At 44.1% G+C, this 26,728-nt stretch overlaps 1 protein-coding gene across 1 annotated transcript in view; it reads right to left on the bottom strand.

Moving 5' to 3' along the window:
• Positions 1-237: 237 nt before the first annotated feature.
• MELTF (melanotransferrin) overlaps positions 238-26,728 on the bottom strand; it is an 87,210-nt gene continuing 60,719 nt past the window's right edge. The window contains exons 11-16 of the mRNA XM_075571160.1: positions 16,690-16,884; positions 9,287-9,443; positions 8,726-8,793; positions 3,941-4,128; positions 3,124-3,313; positions 238-1,194 (exon numbers count right to left, since the gene is read on the bottom strand). Coding sequence (XP_075427275.1) covers positions 1,127-1,194; positions 3,124-3,313; positions 3,941-4,128; positions 8,726-8,793; positions 9,287-9,443; positions 16,690-16,884 — 866 coding nt within the window. The 3' untranslated portion in view covers positions 238-1,126. The remainder of the gene's footprint in view (positions 1,195-3,123; positions 3,314-3,940; positions 4,129-8,725; positions 8,794-9,286; positions 9,444-16,689; positions 16,885-26,728) is intronic.

Here is a 26,728-nt window from a genome sequence, read left to right as displayed (position 1 = left end):
TCTGAGAGGGAGAGACTGAGAGGGAGAGTCTGAGAAGGAGAGTCTGAGAGGGAGGGTGTGTGTGTGTGTGTTTGTGTCTGTCTGTGAATGAATACAGACACCAACCCACAGTCAGTCAGTCACCCACCCAAGTGTCAGTCACCCACCCCGTCACCCACACACACCCCACACCCACTCTCTCTCTCTGTCTAGTTAAAATTATGCCCCCCCCTGAAAACATTTCTGCGGACGCCCATGCCACTGGTCTTTCTGCAGCACATGCCAGTGTTTATTAAGGATTCCTCTGATAAACCATAAACTTTAGCACCATCCCCACCCCCCACTCTAGCACACCACCTTGCTCTCGCACCTACACACTCCCCCATGTATTTACCTCTCCCACCTTGTCTCACTCCCTTTCTTGCTCTCCCCCTGTCCCACACACACGTCACACACAATTCCACACACAGTGTCAAGTCATACACACACAATTCCAGCGTCACAAACACACACATACATACAATTCCACACACAATTCCAGTGGCACACATAAACACAATTCCACACACAGTGTCACACATACACAGTGACACACACAGACACAGTGACACACACAATTCGAAGAGTTTTACCTGGGGGGGGGATGATAATGTTGCTCTTATCCAGTAATCTGTGTGAGTGCTCTGTCAGCCATGTGGGAGGCGGGGAAACAAGAAGGGTGTGTGGAGTGTGTGGAGTTTGGGGAGTGTTGGTTTGTGCCTCTCTCCCTCACTGCTGTTTCAATGGGGGGCGAGACCAACACTTCTCACAGACAAACACTCCATGTAAGAGAGGAGGGTGATGGTGCTGCATGTGAGCGAAAAGGGGTGAAGAGCATGGATGCCCTGAGATTTTAAAAATCCTCCAGTGGTGCCCCTGGTCAAGAAAAGGTTGAGAACCATTGACATAGACAGAAATGAGTGAACCTCATGTATTGTATGAAATCGTGACAAAGGTGAACAGAGACCATAAGGCAGGTATACACTGAATATAAATATATTCATTTCTAGACCCACTTCAGATGCAGAGTACTTGTTAGGAGGCATGTCACCAAATGTTCATAGCACTGCCATCTCCAAGAGCAACACAATGATTCAGTAGTTGGTATTTATGCTAAAAATGTAATGAGTATGATATTGCTAATTAAAAAGAAGGCAGCATTCACTGGAGTTACAGCTGTGGAAGAGAGAGAAATGTGCGTTAACCCTGAAACAGACTGTTTTCATAACAATGGATTTCACAAGTACAAATGTCGGAGGTAGATAGTAGGTGTTCTCCCCAAATAGATTTGTGCGGGGACTGTACATAAAGTTGCAGTTTGTTTTCTGGGATCCCCTGCATTTAGGGTTGCCAGGTGGCATCTACAAAAATACTGGACACAATGGTGAAAGGTGTGGCACACTCTAGACACATACACACACATACGCAAGAGACACACACATCTCTCTCTTCACTCCATGCTGTTTCCTCCTCTCCTTGGGTCCACCCTCAGACTCCTGACACCTCCTCCTGATTGTCTGCTGCTGAGTAATGCAGCCTATCAGGATGGAGGAAGCTGCCCAGCCCCCTAGCAACAGCCCTTCTCTCTCCCTGCTCAGGGAAATCCTGCAGCCCCCCAGCCAGTCAGGTCACTATGTCCAGAGAGGTAATAGTGGACACATACATGTCATATATTACCTCTAATATTTTTACTGGACAGAGTGACTAACTACAGGACAGTCCGGTTCAATACTGGACACCTGGAAACCCTATCTGCATTAGTTACATAGTTACATAGTAGATGAGTTTGAAAAAAGACATACGTCCATCAAGTTCAACATATGATAACTTTGGATGACAGATACTTTATCCTATATCCTTACTTACAGTATTAGGAAGGCGTCTTCTGTCCTTGGCACCTCACAACCCCTTCCCCCGCCCCAACGTCAAAGGACGTATGGGGTCAAGTGACGTCACCTTGCCATGGTAATGTTACATCACGTGACCATGATGCCGGGTTACCATGACGACATGCCACTGGAAGGGAAGGTAAGTGTGTTATAGATGCCTTGCGCGGTCCCCCGGCATTTCATTTAAATGCCTTGGGGTGAGCGCAGGACCTCTATAACTTCCGTGCGCACCCCTGCTATAAAGAACCCTTTCCTGTGTTGCTGGTGAAATCTCCTTTCCTCCAACCTTAAGGTATGACCCCGAGTCCTTTGTGCTGCCTTTGGGATGAAAAATGATGTTGAAAGCTCCTTGTATTGTCCCCGAATATATTTGTATGTAGTTATCATATCCCCTCTTAGACGCTTCTTTTCTAATGTAAAAAAAATCTAATTTTGCTAGCCTCTCCTCATAAATAAGATTATCCATCCCCTTTATTAATTTGGTGGCTCTTCTCTGCACTCTCTCTAGTTCCATAATGTCTTTTCTAAGGAGTGGTGCCCAAAATTATACTCCATATTCAAGATGTGGTTTTATTAATGCTTTATAAAGGGGCATAATTAAGTTTACCTCCCTTCCATCAATTGCCCGTTTAATGCAAGATAAGATCTTGTTTACCTTTCCAGCTACTGAATTACTTTGGGCACTATTGCTAAGCTTGTTGTCTACAAGCACTCCTAAATCCTTCTCCATAAAGGATTCCCCCAATTTATCCCCATTTCATTTGTAATTCGCCTGTTTATTCTTGTGTCCCAAATGCATAACCTTACGTTTATCTGTGTTAAACCTCATCTGCCATTTATCTGCCCAAGTTTCCAGTCTCTCTAAGTCCTTCTGTAGAGAAATTACATCCTGCTCTGATTTTACTACCTTACACAATTTAGTGTCATCAGCAAAGATGGAGACTTATCTTTCTATGCCAACCTCAAGGTCATTAATAAACAAGTTAAAAAGCAGGGGTCCCAGTACCGATCCCTGAGGTACTTCACTCACGACCATAGTCCAACCTGAAAAAGTTACATTTACAGTATGACAACACACTGTTGTCTACATGACATTCTTAAAAACTCATGAAGGCCCTAGGGAGAATGATTAGCATGATGGGTCCATAATATAATGTACATTACTGTTCTACTACATACCTGGTAGCAGCTGTACTGAGTGAGAAACGTTTATTACCTGTACTAGATGAACATTGCATCCCTTCCAGTGATTCAATATAATCTCCTCCCAGCCATTGGTGATACGTCGTTTTTTCTCGAACTGGAACGATTTTGTAGGTGGAGTCCTTGAAGATCAGGTCTTTTGCTTGATATTGTGAAGAGTCAAACATTTTAAATTCAGAGCAATTGTCGCTGCCAAAGAAGTCCTGCAAAGAACAAACAGGAAACATGTTACTGGGACACAAGTAGCCTGCTGTGACATGTTAACATCCAAGGACTAAAATCTGTGATATTTCGAGGGCCTATGCCACACAAAAATATAATTTAATAGAAAAGTTTAGATTTTTAGCAGTGAAACAATTGAAATCTATGAGATTTCTAAAGCTAAACATCAGTGAGACTTGGAGGAAACTAGCGAGACATGCCATGTATGCTTTCAGATCTGGGGTTCTTTGTACTATTAAATCAGTGTTAAGTTGCCATTTATTTGTCCCTTTTGACCCTCCAGTTGGTAGGTTATTTATCAAAATGTATTATCCTTTTTAGGTGCTAGGTGGGACGCCCCCTTGAACTAAGCCAATGTAAGTCAAATAATGTAATCTCCATTCTACGTAACCCCTTCTCTGTTTTGCACTGGGTTGCAGGCCTCCTATATTATTAAAGGCAGGCTTTGCATAACATACTCTGTTTATTGGCTACCAAGAACACAAGATTTCAGCGGTTCTGTCAGAAATCTCCGCCAGCCAAATCACTCCTCCTGTGCAACATTGTTGGTGCAGCATTACTGCTTCTGTGGGCCTAGCAGGATAAAAAAAGGAGGGCTCTTTTCTTACCTGGGCCTTATCCAGCAGCCCGTATACGGCATGTATGTTGGTGTCTGGATGAACCATAACAGCATGAGCAGGCACCTGCGCCCAGTTACAGTCGGCATACTGATACACTTCTGCCCGAGCCCCATTAGGACACAGTAACTGGAAATCACTTGACTTTAGATCTTTAGTCCAGGATTCTAGATTTGTTCCTGGGAAAACACAGTAATTTGAATAGATACAAAGTTCCTGCTTCTGTACATGGCGGCAGTGCAGCATAGCAGATAACTCTATTACCTTTAGCATTGTAAGTATCTGAATGAAATTAGTTGCATTGTATTCTAAAGTCCCATAAAATCTTAGATCACTGTCATTGATCCCACTGTCAGCTCCTTGTGACCTTGGGCAAGTCACTTTATGTCCCTGTCTCCCCCAGGCACCAAATCATTGATTGCAAGCTCATATGGGCAAGGACTGTGTCTGTAAAAATCCCTATGTGCTGCGTACCGCGCGCTATACTGTAATTCTAAAGCGCTTTGAGTCCCATTGGGAGAAAAGCGCTTTATAAAATAAAGTTATTATTAAAGTACAATTATTGATTAATAAAGTTTTATCTACCCCTCTGGCAGCAAAAGTGTTCAACTTGATTTTATTTTGTAGCTGATGTTATTAAAACTTAAATGAAGCAGCACAGTACATAATAAAACTTAATATTAACAACTGAGCCAATATTAAATACTAATTATTTGTGTAACCCCTGGAAAGATGTATGTAACTAAGACACATACACTGCCCCCCTGTCTGCAATAGGAAACTACAACTCCCAGTAGGTTGTCCTACATCAGGGAGCCATTTCTGGAGCAAGTGGATGTGACTTGTGATGGACAGGGTGTCACGGGAGACAAGGGTTATTAACATCTTTTCCTACCGGGATCATCTGATTGAACAAGACAAAGCAGTAAAATAGATTGAAATTTATTCCAGCATTTGACATACACACAAAGTAACATAATTTACACAGTTAACACACTTACTGGGAACGGGGCTAACGAAATAATCTTTCCTTAAAATAAAATTGTCACAAACGTTCTCTGTAGGAGCCCTTTCCCATGACTGGGAGGTACTCATGAAAGTCCTGGAACGCAATTCGGCGCAATCCCAGCCGCGAACATTACGTCCTCAAAAAGCGGGACTTAGAAAATTTCTTCAGTCAAAATCTTTTAAGCTGGCTCGCGTCTATTCCTTACAGAGCATCTTTGCATTTGCTGCTGATGGTTTGGCGCTTGAAATCTGAGGTCCTGATTGGCTTCAAGGTTTCTTATAGGTTTTAGAGTCCCATTCAGAAACCAATACAACCAATCAGCGCGTGGGAATTCTCCTGCTAGCCAATCACCAGTTTGCCGGTATTCTAAAGCCGTGTGGGCACAGATTTGGATTCTGCTAAGGGGCATGCGTCAGCCTGGCACCTCTGCCTCTTAGCGTGTCAGGGATAGAATAAAAATATGTTTTCCCTACTCTTATCAGCCTTATCCCTGGCACACTACACAACCCCGACTTTACTGTACCCACACAATGAAAAGCCTTGCAGCTTTTGAACATAGCTGGAGCACCCCCTGAACCCCTATACCAGGTTCAGGGTGACTTGGGCATGGTCTGGGCACCCCACCTTATACTAGGAACCCTGGGACCATTCAGGGGATACCTCGATCCCCCATGCCCTCTTTACTTTTCCAGCCAGTGCTGAAGCAGGGAACCCTGGCGGTGAGTTGCAAGAATGTTTCCAGGGTGGGATTTTGCCGGAGCACTGTGCTTCAATGTGCCAGGGAATCTTACCTGATTCCCGGGTACATCTTTGGGGTGCCCCATATCTCGGGAACCCCGCTACATAGCAACAATCTGATTGAAGATTCTTGGCAAAACCCACCCTTAAACTTACATCTTGTCAAGCTGCCCAGCACCCATAGAAAGCAAAATACAGAAAATACTGAATTTCTACAGTCTCAGTGATACCTATATGACAGTTGGGTCCAAGAGGTGACAATCTAGGACCTTTACACACGGATCCGGGGTGCTTAACCTTTATTATTGAGCCTGGTGTGATGGTGAAGGAGTACCCAGGCCATTAATAAGGTATTTGGCTTGGCTGGGTGCCCCTGAGCCATATTGGGGAATTGTAAAATGTCAGCTCTGCATACCCCACACGAAAAAGTTATTGGTACGTAGCTCCCACACTAATTATATAAGTAAATAAAAGTGGATAATAAAAATTAATTATTAAAGTGTGATAGAAACGGGATGAAAATTGCTCAAAACCTCCGGTGAGGACTTGTTTCCATAAGTCCTCTAATACAGCATTTTCTCCTCCAAGATCCATAAGGAGCAGGATCACCCCAATAAAAGACAGAAGGCAATAATCATGTACACTGTATTATAAATATGGATATTGTTGAGTTAAACTTGGCTCTTATAGTTGCTGACTTACTATAAGATAGCAGTATTAATGCAGTTAACCATTAATGGTTGTGTGACTCCTGAATGCTGTAACGATGTTTGGACCCCCAGGTTTTCCAGGCAGGCAGTGCTGATGCTTCCCCACATGGACAGATGCAGGCCCAGGACAGAAGTGTAGTAAGTACTGTAATTTAGAAATGTATGGCAGGAAACTCCTGCAAGGTAACGGCGCATATTCAGCCCTGGACTTCTAAAGTATCCCGCTGGTTCGATGCCAGGATGTCTGGAAAAAGTCCATAGTTGAAAGGCTCCCACTCACCAGAGTGTTAAGTGTGGAGGGGTAATTCAAGTATCCCCCATCTTAGTAATGCAAATGGCAAATGGGCCAGATGTCCAGCCAGCTCAGACAAAATGTCGCCAGGTAAGGTGGCCGGGTCTGGTATGCTAAGCGGCAAATGTGCGAGATTCGCACATGCCCTTAGCAAACTAAGAAGCCCTCTGCCAGGTTTTCCAAAGTATTGGCAACTCCGGGATAGGTGGGAAATATTATTCCCACGGAGGAGATTGGCTGCATGAGTTAAGGATAGGGTTTTGTATTGCATAAGAATCCCTGCAGCCCATCGGGAAACAGTTCCAGCTAAGATTCATCATGTAACAAGATTCATCATGTAACAAGATTCATCATGTAAGAAGATTCAACTAAGCTTCATTTTAAGACTTTATACCATCTAACCAAAGGTAAGAGTTCGTAAGAAGTAAGGGTTCCAGATCCAATACTACAGTGGCAGAACGAAGGAAGCAGCACCGGCTGAGTAATAGTGATGGCGAGAGGCGCCACTGACCAAAGACTGTTTCCAGCTCTATTTGCGCACAACTTCCGCTCCTGGGAAATTGTGCCTAGCGACTCTATTTCCAAAGATTTCGTTTTGGGAACAAGATTTTTCGTTTGCCCCCATCCCAGTAAGTGTATTTTGAGTGTAATTGTAAACTAATGTGTGTTTGTTCATTCTGTAAATAAATCACAATTTATTGTATCTCTTCGCTTTGCTCAATCAAAGGATCCGGGTACTAAGGTGTTAAAAGTGCTTGTCTCCCATGACACCTGGTTACCCCCTCACCTTCACACAGGGCCCTAGCCAATAGGATTGGACTCTGGAGAGGCAAGACTAAGGAAGAGATCTGGAAGAGTCCCGGGACCAGTCCATGTTCCACCGGTGTGAGTGGATGCTGGCTGGAGGGAGAACAGCAAACCCTCGTGAGTAGATCAAGCAGACCTTCTAAGTGAGGGCAGCACGGAGGAACGCGCACTATCAGATGGGATCTTCAACGGCAGTCATATAAAGTCGTACTGAAGCGTTTACAAAGTGCACGCCTGCTACATTGATACATAGTTATGAGTTCCAAAGGTGTGCCGCACCATCACACAGGCCTTGATAGCCCGGATAGGGTGGCCTCAGCAACAGACACTGATATAAACCCGCGCAGCATTTAGTGGGCATGTTATGTTAATGTGTTATGTGAATGTATGTAGTGATCCTTCTGTAAAGGATCATAAGGTACCAGAGTGTCCATTGATACTCACTTTATAAATTCGGTCATACTATAAACCCTACTGAAGTCTGTCTCTCGTCTGAATTAAAGCCATGTGTAGAACATCATATAGAGGAGGATTCAGGCCACACCTCAGCGGTAGGTGTTAGTCTGAGGTAAATTAGAGGGGTTACATTTGTGTCTGGGTGTCTGCTATGAGAGCGATTTAATTGACTAACTAATTTTAAGAGAAATAAAACAAACCTATGATATAAAAAGGAAAACTTGTTTTCTAGGTAAATAATCCAAAAATACTTTCCAAGTGAGATCAATTTCAATCTAATTACCAAACATCAAAGGATTTTATTAGATGCTAAAATGGTCTTTAATACTCTTTAGTACTCTGCATACCCTCAAACTGATAGTTACACTGCGATAATTACTTGGCGGTTAAAGTCTGATGGTTCTCAGAAACGGAACTTCCACTTCTATATAAAAGCAAATTAAATTAATTTCAGAGGAGCTACACTTTCTCTATTAATTGCCTAAATATACAATAGGTCTTGGATTGTACTATCCTGAAATCAGACACAGTATAGTCACGTCACTGTATATGGCTCCCTGTAATTTAATTTATGATAACATGAGGGAGGGAGACTGTAGCTGTTATACAAATATCCAATATATTACACAGAACGTCAGAGACAATTTGTGATACATTAGAACTGTAATTTTGTCTCTGTGGCTCCGGTGAACCCTGCAATAAACAGCGATAACATGTATGTTACCAAAAAACAACAAAAAAACATAAAGAATTATCCCAAATACCATTAGTGTTTTCAAAAACAGTTGAGTGTTTTACGAAGGCCACTTCTCCAGCTCTCTCCACTAAACACCTGGAAGAATTGACACGTAAAGAATGTGTTGTTAGACTTTCACGTGGTTCACAGATGTATTTCTCAAACATCAGCCATTCAGCAAAATGACATCAGAAATGACTAAATGGCATTAGAGAAAAATCTGAATTGAAAGCAAAGGTTTTTAACCTCTACAGTCATTTGTTTGAAAATGTCTTGACCCAAATTCACAATCAAGGGAGCCATCTTTAAAACTGGCACTTATTGTAAGAGTAAACTCCTTAAACTTGTAACAACATGGAATAAAAAAAACTGGATTTCACAACCGAGCTTTGAACCAATTTAGTGTTTACTCTTCATGGTAAAATATTACAAGTGTGGTTACATTATTTGCTACATAATTTCAAAGTCCTGTCATAATGGACAATCCATTGATAACCATTTCAGCACCAGAGAGTCCTTGCAACCAACAGATGCAGCAGGATGAATAACGGTCTTCATACTTAATTTGTGTGAATATTTGTTATTTTACCTGAATGCCCCAGAGTACCCAAAATACAGTTCACGAGAGTCCTTTTCACACTTGAATTTTCCGTTCCCGTCACCTTTGCAGAGCTTGCAGAGTTCAGATGGGAAATCTTTCTGGTTGGCCCCAGGGACGCAGCTCGCAGAGAAAAAATTACCAATGGCTTTGAAGTAAAAGAAGAACGATTTAGAAAGATGATCAAGAAAGCATCCAAAATTCACCAAGAGAATAACAATGAAACAAATAAAGACTGTTAGCAGAACATGGTTAATTCCATTTCTGGGTATAGAGACATACAAGCAATGGGGGAGCGTGGGATTAGAAAAACATTTGACAAGACTATCTGCCAGAAACACCCCGTGTTATCTTCAGAAGGGCGGAGAACATTAAAAACAAATTAGTGCCCAGCGTATACAGGAAGGAAACTGAGATTAAAAACAATAACTGGTTACCTAAACCGATGGGGTTTTTTAAGTGTTTTGAATGCAAGGCCTGTAAGCATGCGATGACTGATAAAATAGAATTCAGCTCAAATGTTACAAACGAGGGGTTCAAGACCAAACAATTCATCACATGCAAAACCAAATACGTGGTATATATGCTCCAATGCCCATGTGGACTCCAGTATGTGGGCCGGACCATAAGAAGTCTTAGGACCCGCATACTGGAACACTTGAGCAATATAAGAAGGGGAATGACCACCCATAGTGTGCCCCTTCATTTTATCCAGAAACATGGGGGGGACCCCTCAGGACTACTTTATAGGGGATTAGAAGTGGTCCCTGAGAATTGGAGGGGGGGTGATAGATTGAGACGTTTACGGCAGAGGGAGACGTTTTGGATATACCGTTTGAAATCCATGTCCCCCTCAGGCCTCAACGTCGACCTCGATATCGCCGCTTTCAATTGAATAAATTTAATTAAATTTTACTGGGCTACTGAGGCATTCATTAAACTATATAGAGTTAAGAGGGAGGAACTTTTTACCCCTATCTAGAACCATAAGAAAATTGGATTAGATGTGGGTTTGATTGTATTTCCCCTCTCCCCTTCTTCTTTTACAGTTCCATTCATTTACAGTTCCATTCTGTTACAGCTCCCTTTAGTTCCCTAGATTTTCTTTGTCCAGCGTCAGTTCCCTTTTTAGTTTTAGTTTTTAGTTGTCAGTCTTGTTTTTAGATTTTTAGTTCATAGCTTTTAGATTTAGAATGATAATAATATTTTGTGCGACTATTACAAAAGTGATTAATTTTTAAAATGGAACATATTGCGTATGATCCATTTATAATTGTTTTTTAACCAATGTATAACCCTGACGGGGATGGGTAATTTACTTTTTATATTAAAGGATTTGGGCACTTTTGATAGCCAAAATGTTCTAACTAATTTATATGTGTTTATAAATCTACATGGTAAGAATTTTTTATCTAAATGTTGAGGTTCAAGGAGCAAGTACACTTTGAACTATTATCACCAGATGACCAATTCTGACATATGATTAGATGGACCCCATTGGAGGTCTTAAAACCAAAATACCTGTGAATTTTAATTTTAGTAGAATTTGTATAAAATTGTTTAAATGTGTGTGAAGTTTACAAATAAATTTGACAATACTCTGATAAAATTATCTCATTAAATAATCAACAAGTATGTATTTTATTGCAGTCATCTATTAACCCCTGATGGTTAGGGATATTAATTTAAGTATACAAGAATGTTTTAACTTAAACCAATTCTAAAAGGCAAGACAGTGTGATTACAGAACATGAATTATGTAAATCTCGTTTATAAAAAAAAAAAAAAAAAAAAACATAAAAAAAAAAAAATACTTTGTAATTAGGGCTTTATTAAACACAGCCCGCCCCAATTAGACTTTGATTACACAGGGGGTTTATAAAACTCAGAGACCCCCTCCACGTCAGAATATGAGCCTGAGGAAGTCGATGATTCGACGAAACGCGTAGCTCTAAAGTTCCTGCTGAATTTGGCCCAACGTGGCTCCCGTAGCCGGATCAACCAGGCAGCCATTGCAGATAAGGAGAAAAAGTTTTTTTTTTTTCCTCCTGCATCACGGACGCGTGATTGGCAATAACGGCTGCTTAAACTGTATCCTGGACTGCACGAGGAGGCCAGGGGTCCAACCACTATGTATGTATGTGAGTCTTGTTGTACCAATTGCTTTTAAAACTAATAAATGTGTTTTAAACCCCACTGACAACGTGCCTCACTTTCTCTACCTACTCCCCCCCCTACTACCACCACTGGGGAGAGTCCCCATCTGATGCCCAAGACTGGAGTTAGAATCCCACGTTGGTTGCAAACAAAGAAGAGTCTACACTGGGGGGAGATGCAGATGGGTTAATTTAACCCCAAAGTTACCAATTTCTTGCAAGGACTCACACATGGCCGTGTGAGTACAGATATATTTATATATTTATTTCAAAACCCTCTAAACCACCATTACCTGTTGTTGGGAGTGACTGGAATTGCTTAAAGAAACCACATTACCGTGTCCGCTTGCACATGGCCGTGTAAGTGTATTTAATATTTTCACCAACCCCCAGCAATATTGTTGTAACCACATTAATTTTATTGTATTTTATTGTTTTTTATTGTCAAATGTTTTTCTAATCCCACGCTCCCCCATTGCTTGTATGTCTCTATATCTTTAAAAGGGTTCCGGATTAACCCTTCCCTGGGGTTGCAGCAGAGGGGAACTCCATGCTGGCTCAAAGCATCTGTCATAGAGCCGTGGTCTAACTTACTGCCACATTGTAAGCACACCTCATATATTAAGCTTAAGGTAAGCGCCAGGTTTTTTCCTATTGTATTTCTGGGTATACCATGTAATGGCTTCCATTTTTTTTTTTTGCTGAAGTGACGTCATCTTAAAGAGAGGGAATCATATACTTACAGATTACCTGGCTTCCCTCCTTTTTTAATGACATCACATTCTTAAAAAAAAAAAGGAACCTGTCACATGGTACACCAATCGGATTGGGGGTGTACCATTTGACACTCAAATGTGATAGGAGAATAAAGTTAGCTCTGATTAAGTGACCTTAAGCACTGTACTTTTATGCTCACTGAGCCTAATATCCCATTAGTACATGGTGAACACAGACTTTTCTTGCGCTAACTTTGTCCGAGCAGGCACGCCTGCACAGGTACGCCTTTCCCTGCATCTCGGACAGAAATTACATCTGCCGGCAGCCTAGCAGCTGAGGCGCTGTTAGTTCAAGTGCGGGTGACGTCACAAGAAAATCAACTGTTCAGGACTCCACTCGTCGAGGCGGACGGCCACCCTCTACGATGCTGAACGGTGGAAGATGCCGTATCCAGCCAGGGTTTGCTGCCAGCTGGATGGATACATGGTTGTGGAGAGAGGCGCCTGTACTAACCTGGAGGATGTCCATACCAGAGGGATTTCGTGTAATGCCTGGAGCCGGGCTATTATACACGAATGCTCCATTTTTTGCATCCTTTTGTACGTGCATATCATACCACCTTTATTATACCAATACATTTTTAAGATTATACTACACTATGAGAGGTCCTGCGCTTTCTTTTTTTTCTCCATTTAAATCCATTCCCATTGGGAAGTTTGTATTTTCCCAATTCTATTGGTGCATTACACTCCTTATCACTTTGCACATTGTGGTTTTTAACTATAGTGACTGGGATCACACTGCACTATTGTTTAAACTGTTCACATATGCTGCCCCATTGGGTCAATTATTGATTCTGCACAGAGTGTATAGCTGTAAGGGAGTGAAGAGGTTAACTCCCTTTCCAGACTGCACGGGTGTCAGATTTCATACCTAAACTGGGAGGTGTAGACAATGAACTCCTGATTGAGCAGCTATAAAAGGCAGGAAGTTGCCAAAGACAGAGAGCTAGGAGAGTAGAGTAGTACCCAGGAGAGTAGAGAGACCTCTCCCAGCCATAAGAGAGCCTGGCTGTTATTAACTCTAGGACTGAAGGAAGCAGGCCTGTGGGGTCCAGCTGGGAATCACACCCATGATAAAGATTGCTCCCCAGTACCGGCGTTCCTGAGGAAGTGAAGGAGCGACATGGAGACCCTGTGATGGAATCACTGTAACAATGCCAGATAAGACTTTAACTATTGTTCCCTGTCTTTCTAAATACTGTTTTATATGTTTTGGGCTGGGAACCAGGTTAGTTGGCCTGCGCCGTTAGCTAGGGATCTGCATGTTTATTTAGTCTCCTAACATGGAGTAGGTGTTTATTTTATTATTTTGTGTTTTGCCTTAAAGGGGCAGTAGCCCCAATGTTTTGGTTGCTGTTTTGTGGCAAATAAACCCAATCCAGTTAAGGTTCACCCTCAGTCTGTGCCTCTATTTGCCCTCACCTACAGGCCGGTCCATCACACTAGCACATATATTTTAATTGTTATACACATTTTGTGCGCTTTAGACAGCCTTTGCTGTTAGTCCAATGTGATGTCACAGGCCTTATATAAGGCCTGTTGTGAGGATTCGTCATCCTGGTGGTCGCAGACCATCTGCTCAGCTCAACAAGCCTTCCGTGACGGATACCCAGCATGTGCAGTTTCATGGTCTCAGTAGATGCGCGCATGGACCTTGCGCACTCTGTACAACCGCCTGCGGATTCAGACCCCGCCCCCATCACTGTCACATGATGTGGACGCCCGCCTCCCTGCTGATGCGCGAGTCAGGCCCCGCCCTCTGATCTCTGTGATGCATGCGGGTCAGCGCGCGACTGGCCCCGCCCCCTCTTGTCCCAGGAATCACGTGGAAGGGACGCACGTTCTAAACTCCGCCCCCTGGCTTCCGTGATGTGCGCAGGATGGCGCACGAGCAGTTCCACCCTCAGCCCGGATTAGGCTGCATCATAGGGCACACCTGTGTGCACCAGCAGCCAATCGACTCTCACTTCCTGGTTCCGGCTTGGCTGGCTATTGGAGGCTCCTCCTATATATACCCTCAGTCTGCAGTCAGTCATTGCTGAGCATAGTTATTGTGACGCCGTGCCTTGCCACATCCTTGTTGCTGAATCCTGCCTTGCCTTGTATGCTGTTTAACCTCTTGTTGCCTGAACCCTGCTAGCTCATTGGACTCCGCTTCTCTTTACTCCTGATCTGGCTTGTACGACGATTCTCCACTCTCCAGTCCTGACCTTGGCTAAGTACTTCAACGATCTGACATTCTCCTATCCTAAACCCAGCTACATACCCCGACTATCCGATACTCTCCAATCCTGAACTTGGCAAGTACCTTAACCATTCTCCAATCTATAACCCTGACCTGGCTTGAACGACTACTCTACATCCCAGGCGCGCTCGCGTGGCTGTGGGTCGGCGTTAACCAATTCCCTACCTCAGCACCGCGGTTGCACTTTGTTTGTGGTGAGCTACGCGTTACACCTGTCCCATCCCATCTGAAGCCAAAAAGATGATGGGTCAACATCTCTGGCACCTTTTGGATTATACAGCAGAGAAAATACAAGAAAAGAAAGAAGGAAAGAACTTACCGGAGACGTCTCTTCAACCAACATGCATTGCATCATGGGTCAAGAGATCATGCCCAAGTAGGATTCGGAGGGTAAATCAAGCAAAGGTATGAAACGCATTAGTTGTATTTGATTTCATCGTGTATTTATTTTAGGTTGTCCATTGACTGCCAATGTGCTTATCTATGCCCCTTTCTGGGTACAGATAAGGACAGTAGCAAGCAATGCATTTGCTTATTTTTAGTTAATTGTTATGAATTGTTTTTTGTGTGATGTTTTTTTTTTTTTAAGTTGCCCATTTATTGTCATTGTGGCAATCCATGCCCATATTGTGGGCATGGTTTACCACAGTCACGATCAATGGCATTATTGTGATAAGTTATATGTTTTTAAGATTGGCAAGGTAGGAGAAAAAAGAAGGAGCACACAAAATATAGTGGTATCAAAAGATTACCAAATGTATTGATGCATCAGAGCTTAATGTGGTAACATTTCAGGACACAAAGTCCCTTCCTCAGACCAAACACCTCAAAGGTGGGGGACTTTGTGTCCTGAACCGTTACCACATTAAGCTCTGATGCATCAATACATTTGGTAATCTTTTGATACCACTATATTTTGTGTGCTCCTTCTTTTTTCTCCTACCTTGCCAGTATTTAGGATCCAGCTTTGGGATGCCAGGATCAACGGAAGGTGAGCACCAAAAGCAAACACCTTGCTAATTTTCCTTAAACAGTGGTGTGCCATTTATAATCCTTTTTGTATTAATGTTTTTAAGATTATCAGAATACATCCAGATTATGATAGAGTGCCCAAACTGGGTTACTTTCGCTACGTGTGTACAATACTTGTGGTGTCAGTAATGAGGCATTGGTGATTAGCCTGTGTCCAATAGTTCAGCGTAACTCAGTCAAAATAGTCCATTAACTGTTCTACAAAGTGCTGCCAATAGCACCAAGTGCAAAGGGGAGATAGCAGCAATCCTGACGGCCGTTTGGCTTCGGCACTTTTTCAATGGTTTTTAGATTCCTTCTGTAAATATTGATTCATTGAAGGAAACTGAGAATTTAAAATCGTTTTTTCGTTATAAGAATGTTGTCATTAATAAATTAAAAAAGAGTTATTGTTGGAAAGAGTTGCCAACCTATTTATATAGAAGCCATTTAAAATGTTTAGTACATTGCTTTAGAGGCAGTATTAGTTGTGCGGGTCTGGCTTGTTTTGTGCCAAGGGGAAGTCAATTGGGGGTAAAGATCGGCGCTTTGGCTGCTAGATGTTACTATTTAAATCTTACCTTCATCGCTCTCCCTCCCTTTTGTTTAATTTCAGTTTAGTTGTTTAATTTGTAGATTTTATTTTAAGTTTTATTTTTGATTGTGTTATTTTTATATGTATATAATAAAAAAAATATAAATATGAAATAAAAAATAATGAATTGGTTGTCACAGCTTTATTTCATGGTTTGATGGTTATAAGTTAAACTCTTGGCTAGGAGGAGGCATAGTAAAGTTTTGATACGATATTTATTTATCGTCATTTACCTTAATGCCGGTAAGGCTAAGGTTGATGATATTAGTATTTTCATTAATGGGGATATGCTATTATTAATAATAAAATATATTATTATTATTAAAGTTGTGGTCTTTAACACCATTTTAAATACAATTACAGTTTGGTCTCATTATTTATTTAAGTATAAGAGGCCCCTGCATCCTGGGCAGGACATAAGCTCTGCACACTATCATTTAATTCTGGAAAAACGCTCAAATTGGTTCACTAAAAGATACTGCAAGCTATTAAGAGTGGACACTTCTTACACACACAGACAACATGCAGAACTGGAATACGCCCTTGCCAGATCATTTCAGCTATGGAATGTTTCACTGTGATACAAGGAAATAACATTTTGTTCCCACCTTTGGCAGTGCTGCAGCCTTCAGGCCTGATGAAGCCCTTCTGAATCAGAGCTCCTACAGGTATGTTCCATCCGGCCGTGCGTTCGTACCCGGTGTGGCAGGACTTTCTGCCTTTCAGGTCATGGATGGTAAAGGCATCAGAAGGGCTTTTGTGGACGAGGGCCACTGCATAGTAACTATTAGACAGGTCAGACTCTGTTAAAAGAAAGAGCAAAAAGTGAAATGCGCTGGGAGATATTACACTACGGTTGTCCCACAGTATATTGCCTAATCCTTTTATTGCTGTGGGCTCTGGGGATGAAGGGGTTACAAAGTCTGAAATCTTCCTACGTATATACAAAATTATGAAGCTGCATGTCACAGAAGCTCCAAACAGGGAACATGATTAATGGACCGCTAGATAATAATATTAAAATCCATCATAATATTGCAGACAGCTGGATGTGGTCGTGCATGCGCAGTACAGTCGCGCATGTGCAGTGCAGTGTCTTCTGTTGCGGTGGCCATCTTGTTGCACCTTGCGCATGTGCAGAGTGGTACACAGAGGCGGCCATTACACCCATGGGCTCCGCGGAGCTAGATCAGATGGCCCAGATCAGCCAATAGGGCTGCAGCAATCCCCTGCTCCCTGATATTGTTACATTGTGCATGCTGAGAGCACGCAAGTCGGAGCTGGGACACCAGAAAGGTTGGGTGTCCATGTGCAGGTTGTCAGTGGCCCCTGCACTAGGCCAGACAACCCCTTAGGCCCCAGCTAGGCCCCGACTCACCTGGATTGTTTGTGGCTGCTACAGGGACAGGCCCTTAGACAGGGACACTGTCCAACTTAGCCTCACTAGGGTGAGGGACACAGCAGGTGAGGGGCTCTTCAGTGTGGGACACTCCAGCTGGATACCACCCAATGCAGAGTGGACTCGTCGCTGACCACAACTGTCGCTGGATCAGTGGATTCTATCTTCAGCTGTGGCATTACCGGGTGTAAGATCACACGGCAGGTACCTCACCTCACCAAGTGCACCAACAATACACCTTCAGTTCTACTGGGGCAGCGCTGTCTCACACTTTGGGGTTGGTTGACTCTGTGGACACCAGGGTGGTTGGGTGCCCAGAGGCACCTTCGTACTTTGGGGTAAACCCCACCGGTGTGTGGACACGGTGTTGTAGGGCACGGTGAGAGGGTATGGCCCTGCGAGGCCTGAGTGGTTCTGTCTTATCGCTATTATTCACATGTGTTCAGTAAACCTATTATATCATGTGTATTTCTTATATTGTCCTGCATGGGCTTATACCACACTGTTAGGATCCTGTGCAGGTGGAGGCGCTGTCACCCGATGGATCAAGTACACCCCAGGCTCCCAGCAGCGGAGGTTCATTCCTCCTGTGAGCCGCAGGTAACGCACCACTCATACCATAGCCGCCATATCTCCCTGGGGATGGGGGAAAGTGCGCTTCATTTGGTGTCGCTGCTGAGATCTCAGACCTGGGGTGCCCAACCTAATTTAAAAAACCAGTCAGACTAAATTAGAGACCATGTCTCTACCGTCCCGCCGGAGCGTCCATGAGTGGGCCCTGCGGAGCCACGCATCTCCTCGCCACATGGTCGCCATTAGTCAGGTCCCAGTATCCCTGCCTGTCACGGTAGATCAACCTTATTAAGACTTTTAATTACCGGGATAATTGATTGAGCAAGCAGAGAGATAAAAATAAATTGTGTTTAATCACCTAACGAACGTACACAACTATGTTACACAACAATACAGTAAAAAGACACACTTACTTTGGAAACTGGGATAACAAAACTAATCTTTCCTAATTGCAAACACACAGCAAAATATTCCAGGCCACTTCTCCTTCCAGTAGCCTTTTGCTGTTGAATTCTGGTCACTTATCCTCTGAGAAATTTAGACGATTTACTCAGAGCTGGAACTTCTCAAATGGGACTGAATCTCAGGTGAATCATACAAGATGGAACTGAGGGAGTCATGAAAAACTTAGATGGATCTGATGAATCTGATGAATCTAACTCTCTGACTGATTGCATAACTTTTTACAAACTCCCAAAAGTCCATCCTGTCAGTCTGCAGCGAATCACTGTGTGGGAATTTTCTCCCTGGCCAATGGGCATGCTCTGCCAGTAACACAGGTAGCCTGGCAGAAGCTTCAGAACAGTGACTGAGCATGTGCAACAAAACTGTCATCTTCCCCCCTTCCCCCCCTCCCCCCCCACTGGCCACTTGCCACTTACCACATGCCCTCCTGATTTCTTAATGAATGCCGCTCAGTCTAGCTAGGCCAAAGGGACCCTTTGAAGTGAGGATAACCGTGTTCCAATTAGCCTTTCCTGCTAACACCTCTGTGAACACCTCTAGGACAAATGTCCCTTTGAAGCTATTAGTCATAAGCCCCCGCTGGGACTTTAAAACCTAACTTACACCGTTTAATTCTAGCATGAATTAAACATTTTCCTTACCCCCTCAATAAACTCTCAGCCCATAGGCACCGAGCCTGCTAGCCATGACTTCTAAATCCCACAGTTCACCCACAGAGCATAAACCTATATACACATTAAACTATACCCATGTAATATAATATATTGTGTGTGGTAAAATATACACATTCTGCTGCGACAATGTGTTACAGTTTTTTGATGCAGGAAATAGAGTGTAACCTAAACGGTTCCCCTTACACTCACCTTCATCTCTTACACTCACCTTACACTCGCCTTCATCTCTTACACTCCCCTTACACTCGCCTTCATCTCTTACACACACCTTACACTCGCCTTCATCTCTTACACTCACCTTACACTCGCCTTCATCTCTTACACACAGCAACTGGATCTTTAAACATACATTTCAAACCACTACAAACCTAAACCTCTTATTTTAATAAAACCACCCTCAGTCTTATACCTGCCTGGAGTCTGGGCATATACATTAACCCCTTGTGTCCCATTTTTACCTTTTCCTGCTCTGTGCAGGGCGTCCTAGTGGTGAGTCGCAAGAACGGTTTCAGGATGGGGGTCTGCCTGGAGCACTGGGCTACCATGTATCCGAGAATCTCACTTGATTCCCAGATACATTTCTGTGCTAACTCATAACTTGAGAACCCCGATACCTAGCCACAATCTGTAACAACTTTCTCTAGAAACCCCACCCTGAAACTTACCTCCTGAAAATCTCCCAGTCCAAGCCCCTCTGGAAAAGGTAAAAACACAAAAATGGCAGTTGTCTCATTTTTTGCACACAGTCACAGTAATGCATACACAATGCCTGGGCCCCAGAGCTGACACACTAGGACCCCAAAACACGGGTCAGGGGTAACCAGGGGTAACCAAGCAGGCTGTCTTTCTGGTGTTGAATAGCAAAGTCAAAGTCCTGCAATGCCAGACTCCAGTGCAGCAACTTGCCACTCTCCCCCAGTCCCTCTTGCTCACTAGTGGCATATGCCACTTCTCTGGGCAGCAGTTTTCTGCTCAGATGCACAATGGGAGGTTCACCCACCTCCCCGCTCTCCTGGCTGAGTCCACAGGCAGGAGACCCGACCAACAGACCGGAGAGTCGCTGTTGGGTCACGTCAGTCAAGGGTTGGGTCACAGTGCTGTACTGGAGAACAGCCTCCCTGTAGTAACCTGCAGGACCTAACAAAACGTTACCCCTTTCTGGTTCTGGCTTCAGGTGCCCGCCACCCACTCCGTGCCCCAAGTAAAATACCTCTGCCATACCCCCTACACATTTTGTAGTCTTCAGCGTCAGCCCTGCCTCCCTGATCCTCTACAGCTCTGCAGCTACAGAAACTAAATGTAAGTCCCACAACTTACTACCCACAGCCGTGTTGTCCAAGTATGTCCATGCAAACCTGTGCATCCCTTCCAGTATCCTCTCTACACTCTCTGCTAACTCCGCTGCTACCTGATAGGCATACCTATGCAGAGGTCTCTGATCACCAGTCTCCACTAGATGATCCGGGCTATGTGCTCTGCCCAGCTTACCTGGGAACAGAACCCTATGCTGTCCTAGCATAACCCTCGCTTGCACACGCTGCTGTGCACTGCACTGGGACCCTAGTCCTTCCTGTTCCCCCCTTTCTAGATTCCCCTAGGAGGGTAGGCAGAGCCTTGCTCGCTGGGTCCCCCATCAGTGTGCTACAAAGAGCCAGCACTGATGCCACACTCTGCTTGAAATACTCCTTACCCATGTTAACATGATCAGCCCTATTTCTCTTTGTCTTACTTCACTAGTGGTATGAAATGGACCCTGTGTAACAACTGTTGCCTACACTCCCTCTGTTCCACTAGCTGTCTTCTACCAGTCCAAACCCTATCTAAACTGGTAGACCCCGGCTCTGCACACAAGAGCCCGCGGTGCCAGGAGTCCCGGCCTGACCTACTGGCCGAGTCAGAATCAGACACCTGGAGCCTCCTGCGCTCCTCTCTGGGCTCAGACTGCACCGCACCCCTAAACTGTGTCCCTAATTCTGGCCTCCCACACTTAGTCTCAAAGTCAGGGAACCCAGGAACATATAAAGAGCAAAGTAAGTCAGTATACTGTCGCGACTCAGTCTGGCTTACCTGTCTGGTCTCAACAGAGACCCTTGGAACTGTTGGTCCCAAATGCAGGGGGACGGCGGATCCTTCAGGTGCAACTCCTGATCGCTGGCTCCTTGTAATTGTTGCAACAAGACCAGTTCTGCCGTAAACATGCATGTAATATGTCCCAGGTCATTGCCAAGGAGGATCTCAGCATCTAACCCGGGTAATACCCCCTCCTCCCTTATGCCACGCCCGGCACCCCAATCACAAGAGACCCGGGCAACCGGTGTGAGCCGCAGCCCATCACCTGGCAGGAGCATCTGCACCCCCGGTCCAGGGAGCAGATCCTCTTGCCTCGCCATATCAGGTCGGACCAGAGTAACAGTGACACTGGAGTCACGCAAGCCAGCTGCTTGGCAAACTCCTATGGTCACTTGGCACAATGGTGCCCGCTGGACATCGCTGGATGGCACCTGGGCTGGTGCAGACTGATGTCCCTCCATCTCTGCTGCTGGTTGCTGGGGGTCAAGCGCAGATCTCTCCATGGACGTCCCTCTGTGGGTTGATTCCACGGCTGGACTTGACTCCTCTGTCTGTGCCAGCCGCACACGGGTGACCGGCCTCGCAGCTTGTGAACGTTGCCCCTGATGGGGTACATTGGACCTTTCCTGGTCCTGACAGATTGGGTTTGACTGACCAATCTGGTGGTACTTAGAGCAACTCCTCTCCTGGATAACCTCTGCAAACTTGGGTGCACTTCCAATTGCTGCAGCCTTTCCAATCCATTGAGGTGTGCTTTTGGCTGCCCTGGCCAGTGTGGCCAAGTCCTGAGCAGCCCTCTGTCCCCTGCCTGCCTTACCGATACACCCAGTACTCCTAGAAGAGTGCTGCAAGATATTGGCCCAAGATGGGCATGGGATCATCTACAACCGCCAGGCAGGTGTTACCGAAATATCACCAGGGGGAGTGAAGCGCATGGTCGCAGTGTGCTGCTACCCGGACCACGAAGAGGCCGACCACCTTTTCTCCCTGGAAAGTACACCTGAGGAAGATGCTCGCCGAACCTACAAACTGGTGCCCGAAGTACGCGAATGGACCTCCAAGCTTCCGGGGCAGATCAAAGTGTTCGTCGAGAACATCTCTGGGTCGAATATATGGCAGAACAACTGGGTCGAATATATCCAGTTACTCCTGTCGATACGATGGCCGCGCAAGCGACCACCGCTGCGGTACAAGATCCAACAGTCGGGCTGTGTCACGGAAGACCAGCACTTTTAACACATTTATACCCGGGGATCATATGAATGAATATGGTGAGTAAACGGAAAAAGAGAGAAGGGAAAATGTCTGCATCAGCCTATAGAAATAGAGCAATAGTAGAGCATACTAAGGTGCAATGTAGGGCCAATAGCAAATACAGTATATAGGTAGAAAAGTGCCCAACTGAATGCACTCGTAGTGTGAAAATGCAGAGTAGATTGGTGCAATTAAAACCCTTTTATTGGATATTAAAATATATATTTATAAGGGGTCAGGTGTATAGATCCATGACTTGTCCCCAGAAAATAAACCACTACCTTTTACGGCTTCTAAGTTAGATGTGCTATAGCGGAATCGGTGACTATATCAACCCCCCGTAGTAGTGTGGAGGTGACTTTCCTCTATACAGAATAGTGAAATACACATGTACCCTCAATGGAGTAACTACAGTGGTGCAGAAGCTCTTATTGTTTTAACTAAAAAAATCAGGTTTAGTTCATAAAAGTTAATGAACAGTCTGTTATACTGGATGCACCAATATTTTTACAACTGTAGCTGAGGGGGAAATGCAATAATAGCCACCATAATTAGCATAAATCAATGAAAATCAAATGACCTATATATCCGCTTATGCAACTGGAAGGGACGAACATCACGTGTTCCATCAGGGTATGATCAGATGCGGTGTCAGTCAGTGTGAATATTAATATAATACACGCATACACATTTGTAACCCATGCAAATGAATATACTGTTGACAGTATCAAAAATATACTGTATGTTGAAGCACACTCTAAAAGTGTTTTTACCCCTCGAGGCGTGGTTCAAAAGACCACATCAGTTTAAAGCCTCAAAGAAGATGTTTTGCGGTTTACTGCTGGTACATATGGTAAATATTCAGACGTGTGTCTCTAAAACCGCTATATGTCACTTTAAATCTGCAGTATCAAAAGATACTGTGTAGTGAGGCACACTCTAAAAGTGTTTTTACTCCTCGAGGCGTGGTTCTACAGACCACGTCAATTTATAGCCTCTGGGTAAGTATATAGCAGTGTCCCATTTTATAAGTGTGTACTTGCATTAGTCAGATCCATTAAACACTTATAGAGATTTTTGTGCAGATAATCTCTGTTAATCCAAGTGTGCAATAGTAGAATGATTACAGATAACACAAATATCCCATTTTATACCAACAAGACGTTACTGATACTCAGAATCCACTTATTATATAAGCAGATATCAAATGAAGTCAGTCGCAACATAGTTAAAGTAAGTTGCACTCAATGTATCAAGTAATCACCACAGAGCTGTAGCAGAAAAACCATCAGCTTAATTATAATATCAGAGTTAGTTGCTCATGTCAATATACACTGTAACCCCAAAAGAATAGGGTGTATGTATGTAGCATAGATATAAGATACATTCAAGGAGTATTTTTGAGGCGCGGTTCCAACAGAACCACCTCTATTAAAAGCCCCAGATTGTATCAGTGTTTATGTGGAGGGGGTGACGGGATCGGAGAATACATATAGTAATCACTGAGAAGAGATGACAATTCATCCGGTAAAACTAACAGCCATGGAAGATCTACTTGCTATGTGTAATCCCACAAGCTTGCCAAGTTAATGCCCGTTATAGCTTATCTGTTAGTTAGCTCGGTCAGTGTCCACGCCGTCACTCCACCTCTCCTTGGATCTCCTGCAGGTAGTGCCACGTGATGTCGTCGCTACGTCACTACCTACTGTTCATTTACTTTTATGAACTAAACCTTATTTTTTAGTTAAAACAATAAGAGCTTCTGCACCACTGTAGTTACTCCATTGAGGGTACATGTGTATTTCACTATTCTGTCTAGAGGACAGTCACCTCCACACTACTACGGGGGGATTTTGGAGGGGTTGATATAGTCACCGATTCCGCTATAGCACATCTAACTTAGAAGCTTTAAAAGGTAGTGGTTTATTTTCTGGGGACAAGTCATGGATCTATACACCTGACCACTTATAAATATATATTTTAATATCCAATAAAAGGGTTTTATTTGCACTAATCTACTCTGCATTTTCACACTACGAGTACATTCAGTTGGGCACTTTTCTAGCTATATACTGGATCATATGAATGAGCAAAGCAAGGCGATAAAATAAATTGTAATTTATTTCACGAATGGACATCCACACAATGTTACACAATTAAACTCAAAATACACTTACTGGGATGGGGCCAAACAAAATAAAATGTTCCCAAAATGAAATCTTGAAAACCAGAGTCTCTACGAGCAATTTCCCAGGAGCGGGAGTTGCTCGCAAAATGGCTTGAAATGGTCCGCGGTCAGCAGCGCTACCTGCAACTGCTGTGTACTCAGAAAGAGCTGCTTCTTTGGTTCGGTCACAGCTGTAATGGCGCTTAGAATCCTTGTAGCTTACGAAATCTTGGATGTTTCTTACGAAGCTTGATGAAATCTTACATGAATCTGATTCCCGATGGGCTGCATGCATTCTTATAGAGTTTAAATCTCTATCTCTAACTAGGGCAGCCAATCTCTCCATGGGAATAAGTTTTCCCACCTATCCTGAAGTTGCCAATACTTTGGAAATCTGGCAGAGGGGGTTTCTCATTCTGCTAAGAGCATGAGCCAACTTAGCACCTCTGCTTCTTAGCATATGAGACACAGCCCCTCTCCCTGGCGACACTAAGTCTGGGCTAGCCACCATTTGCTAAACTACCCAGACTTTACACTAGGATGGGTGTACTTCTGTATCCCCTCCCCAACTAACACCTTGGGGACACTGAGCCCTTTCAACTCCGGTCTTTTACAGACATCAGGGCACCAAGCCAGCGGGATGTCTTAGAAGTCCGGAGCTGCACATTCTTATCTGCTTTAGTGAGTCACTAGACGCATACTAAGTGGGGGCTACAATAAATGAGTGATTACCGGTCCCCGGTGGTCTGAATGAAAGCCCAAATGTGCCTATTATGTTTGATACACTATTTGAGGGGGACTTTCATAAATCAAATTTTATACAAACTTATAAAAATTATGCTATGGGTGCTATTCGTGTTTCTCCCTGAACTACAGGCACCGCATGTTTCAGCACGCTGGGAGCTTCCTAGCAAAAGATAGCACACAGCCGCTTTTATTACTCAAGCGCTGAGTTTAAAAACATTTTTACTCTGGCCACCTTATACCTGATGGGAAAGACACTGAACCCCTACACTGAGTTCTGGGGTGTTTGGCATATACCGGGGGAACCTGGAATGTGATTTCCCCCTGCCCGGTCTTACTGTTCTGGTCTGTGCTGAAGCAGGGAAATCTGGCAATGAGCTGAAAACTGCTTCATAGGGAGTATTTTGTCTGGTGGTCTGTGTCTCCGTGTCCCCAGGAATCTGGTAGAATTCCTGAGTACATGTTTTGGGGTAACCAGCAAGTCTGGCCCCCTTCTACCCAAACACACCCTGACAACACTTTACTGTAAAATCATCCCTGGAACTCACGCCCTGCGAATCTCCGCTGGTTGGCACCCCTGGAACAGTAAAACACACACATCTTTATTACAATACCGTACACATGCCATAACTGGGTTGCAGAGCTGACACTTCACATTCCCCAATATGGTTCAGGGGCACCCAGCCAGGCATAATACCTTTATTATTGGCCTGGGTACCCCCTCCCCGTCATAGGCTGACCTATGACTTTGGGGACTCAATTCTTTCCACCACATGGTCAAGCTGGAAGTCCAAAGAGGAGTCTTCTCGACGAGCGAGATGGATGTGGGCTGCAGCCAAAATGCCCAACACACCATCAGATTAAGTGATACCACCCCCTTCCGAGAACGGTCCCATAGCATCGCCTCCTTCTTTTTAATGTTAGATAGACAATAAGTATTTTTCATTTTTTATCACCTGTCTCCTTGGGCAGTGCATTGCTTTGTGCATTTTTTGCATTTTTTGCTGTTGCTATGTCCCGAACTAACCCCGTACCACCCGGAGGGAGACACTCTGCCGGAGCAATTTAACAGGACTCTCCTTTATATGCTTGGTACCCTGAAAAGCGCTCAGAAAAGTGAGTGGAGCAAGCATGTGGAAACATTGGTGCATGCATATAATTGTACCTGCCACAAGTCCATGGGATTCTCCCCTTACTTCCTCATGTTCAGATGAGAAGCCCGGCTGCTGTTGGACTGAGGGTATCAACCGACGTGGTACCCAATATGACGCACTTCAAATATGTGCAAAGGCTCCAGGAAA

Source organism: Ascaphus truei, chromosome 14 (genome assembly GCF_040206685.1).
Source record: "Ascaphus truei isolate aAscTru1 chromosome 14, aAscTru1.hap1, whole genome shotgun sequence".
Classification (NCBI taxonomy): Eukaryota; Metazoa; Chordata; class Amphibia; order Anura; family Ascaphidae; genus Ascaphus; species Ascaphus truei.
This window is presented reverse-complemented; position numbering and strand designations above follow the sequence as displayed.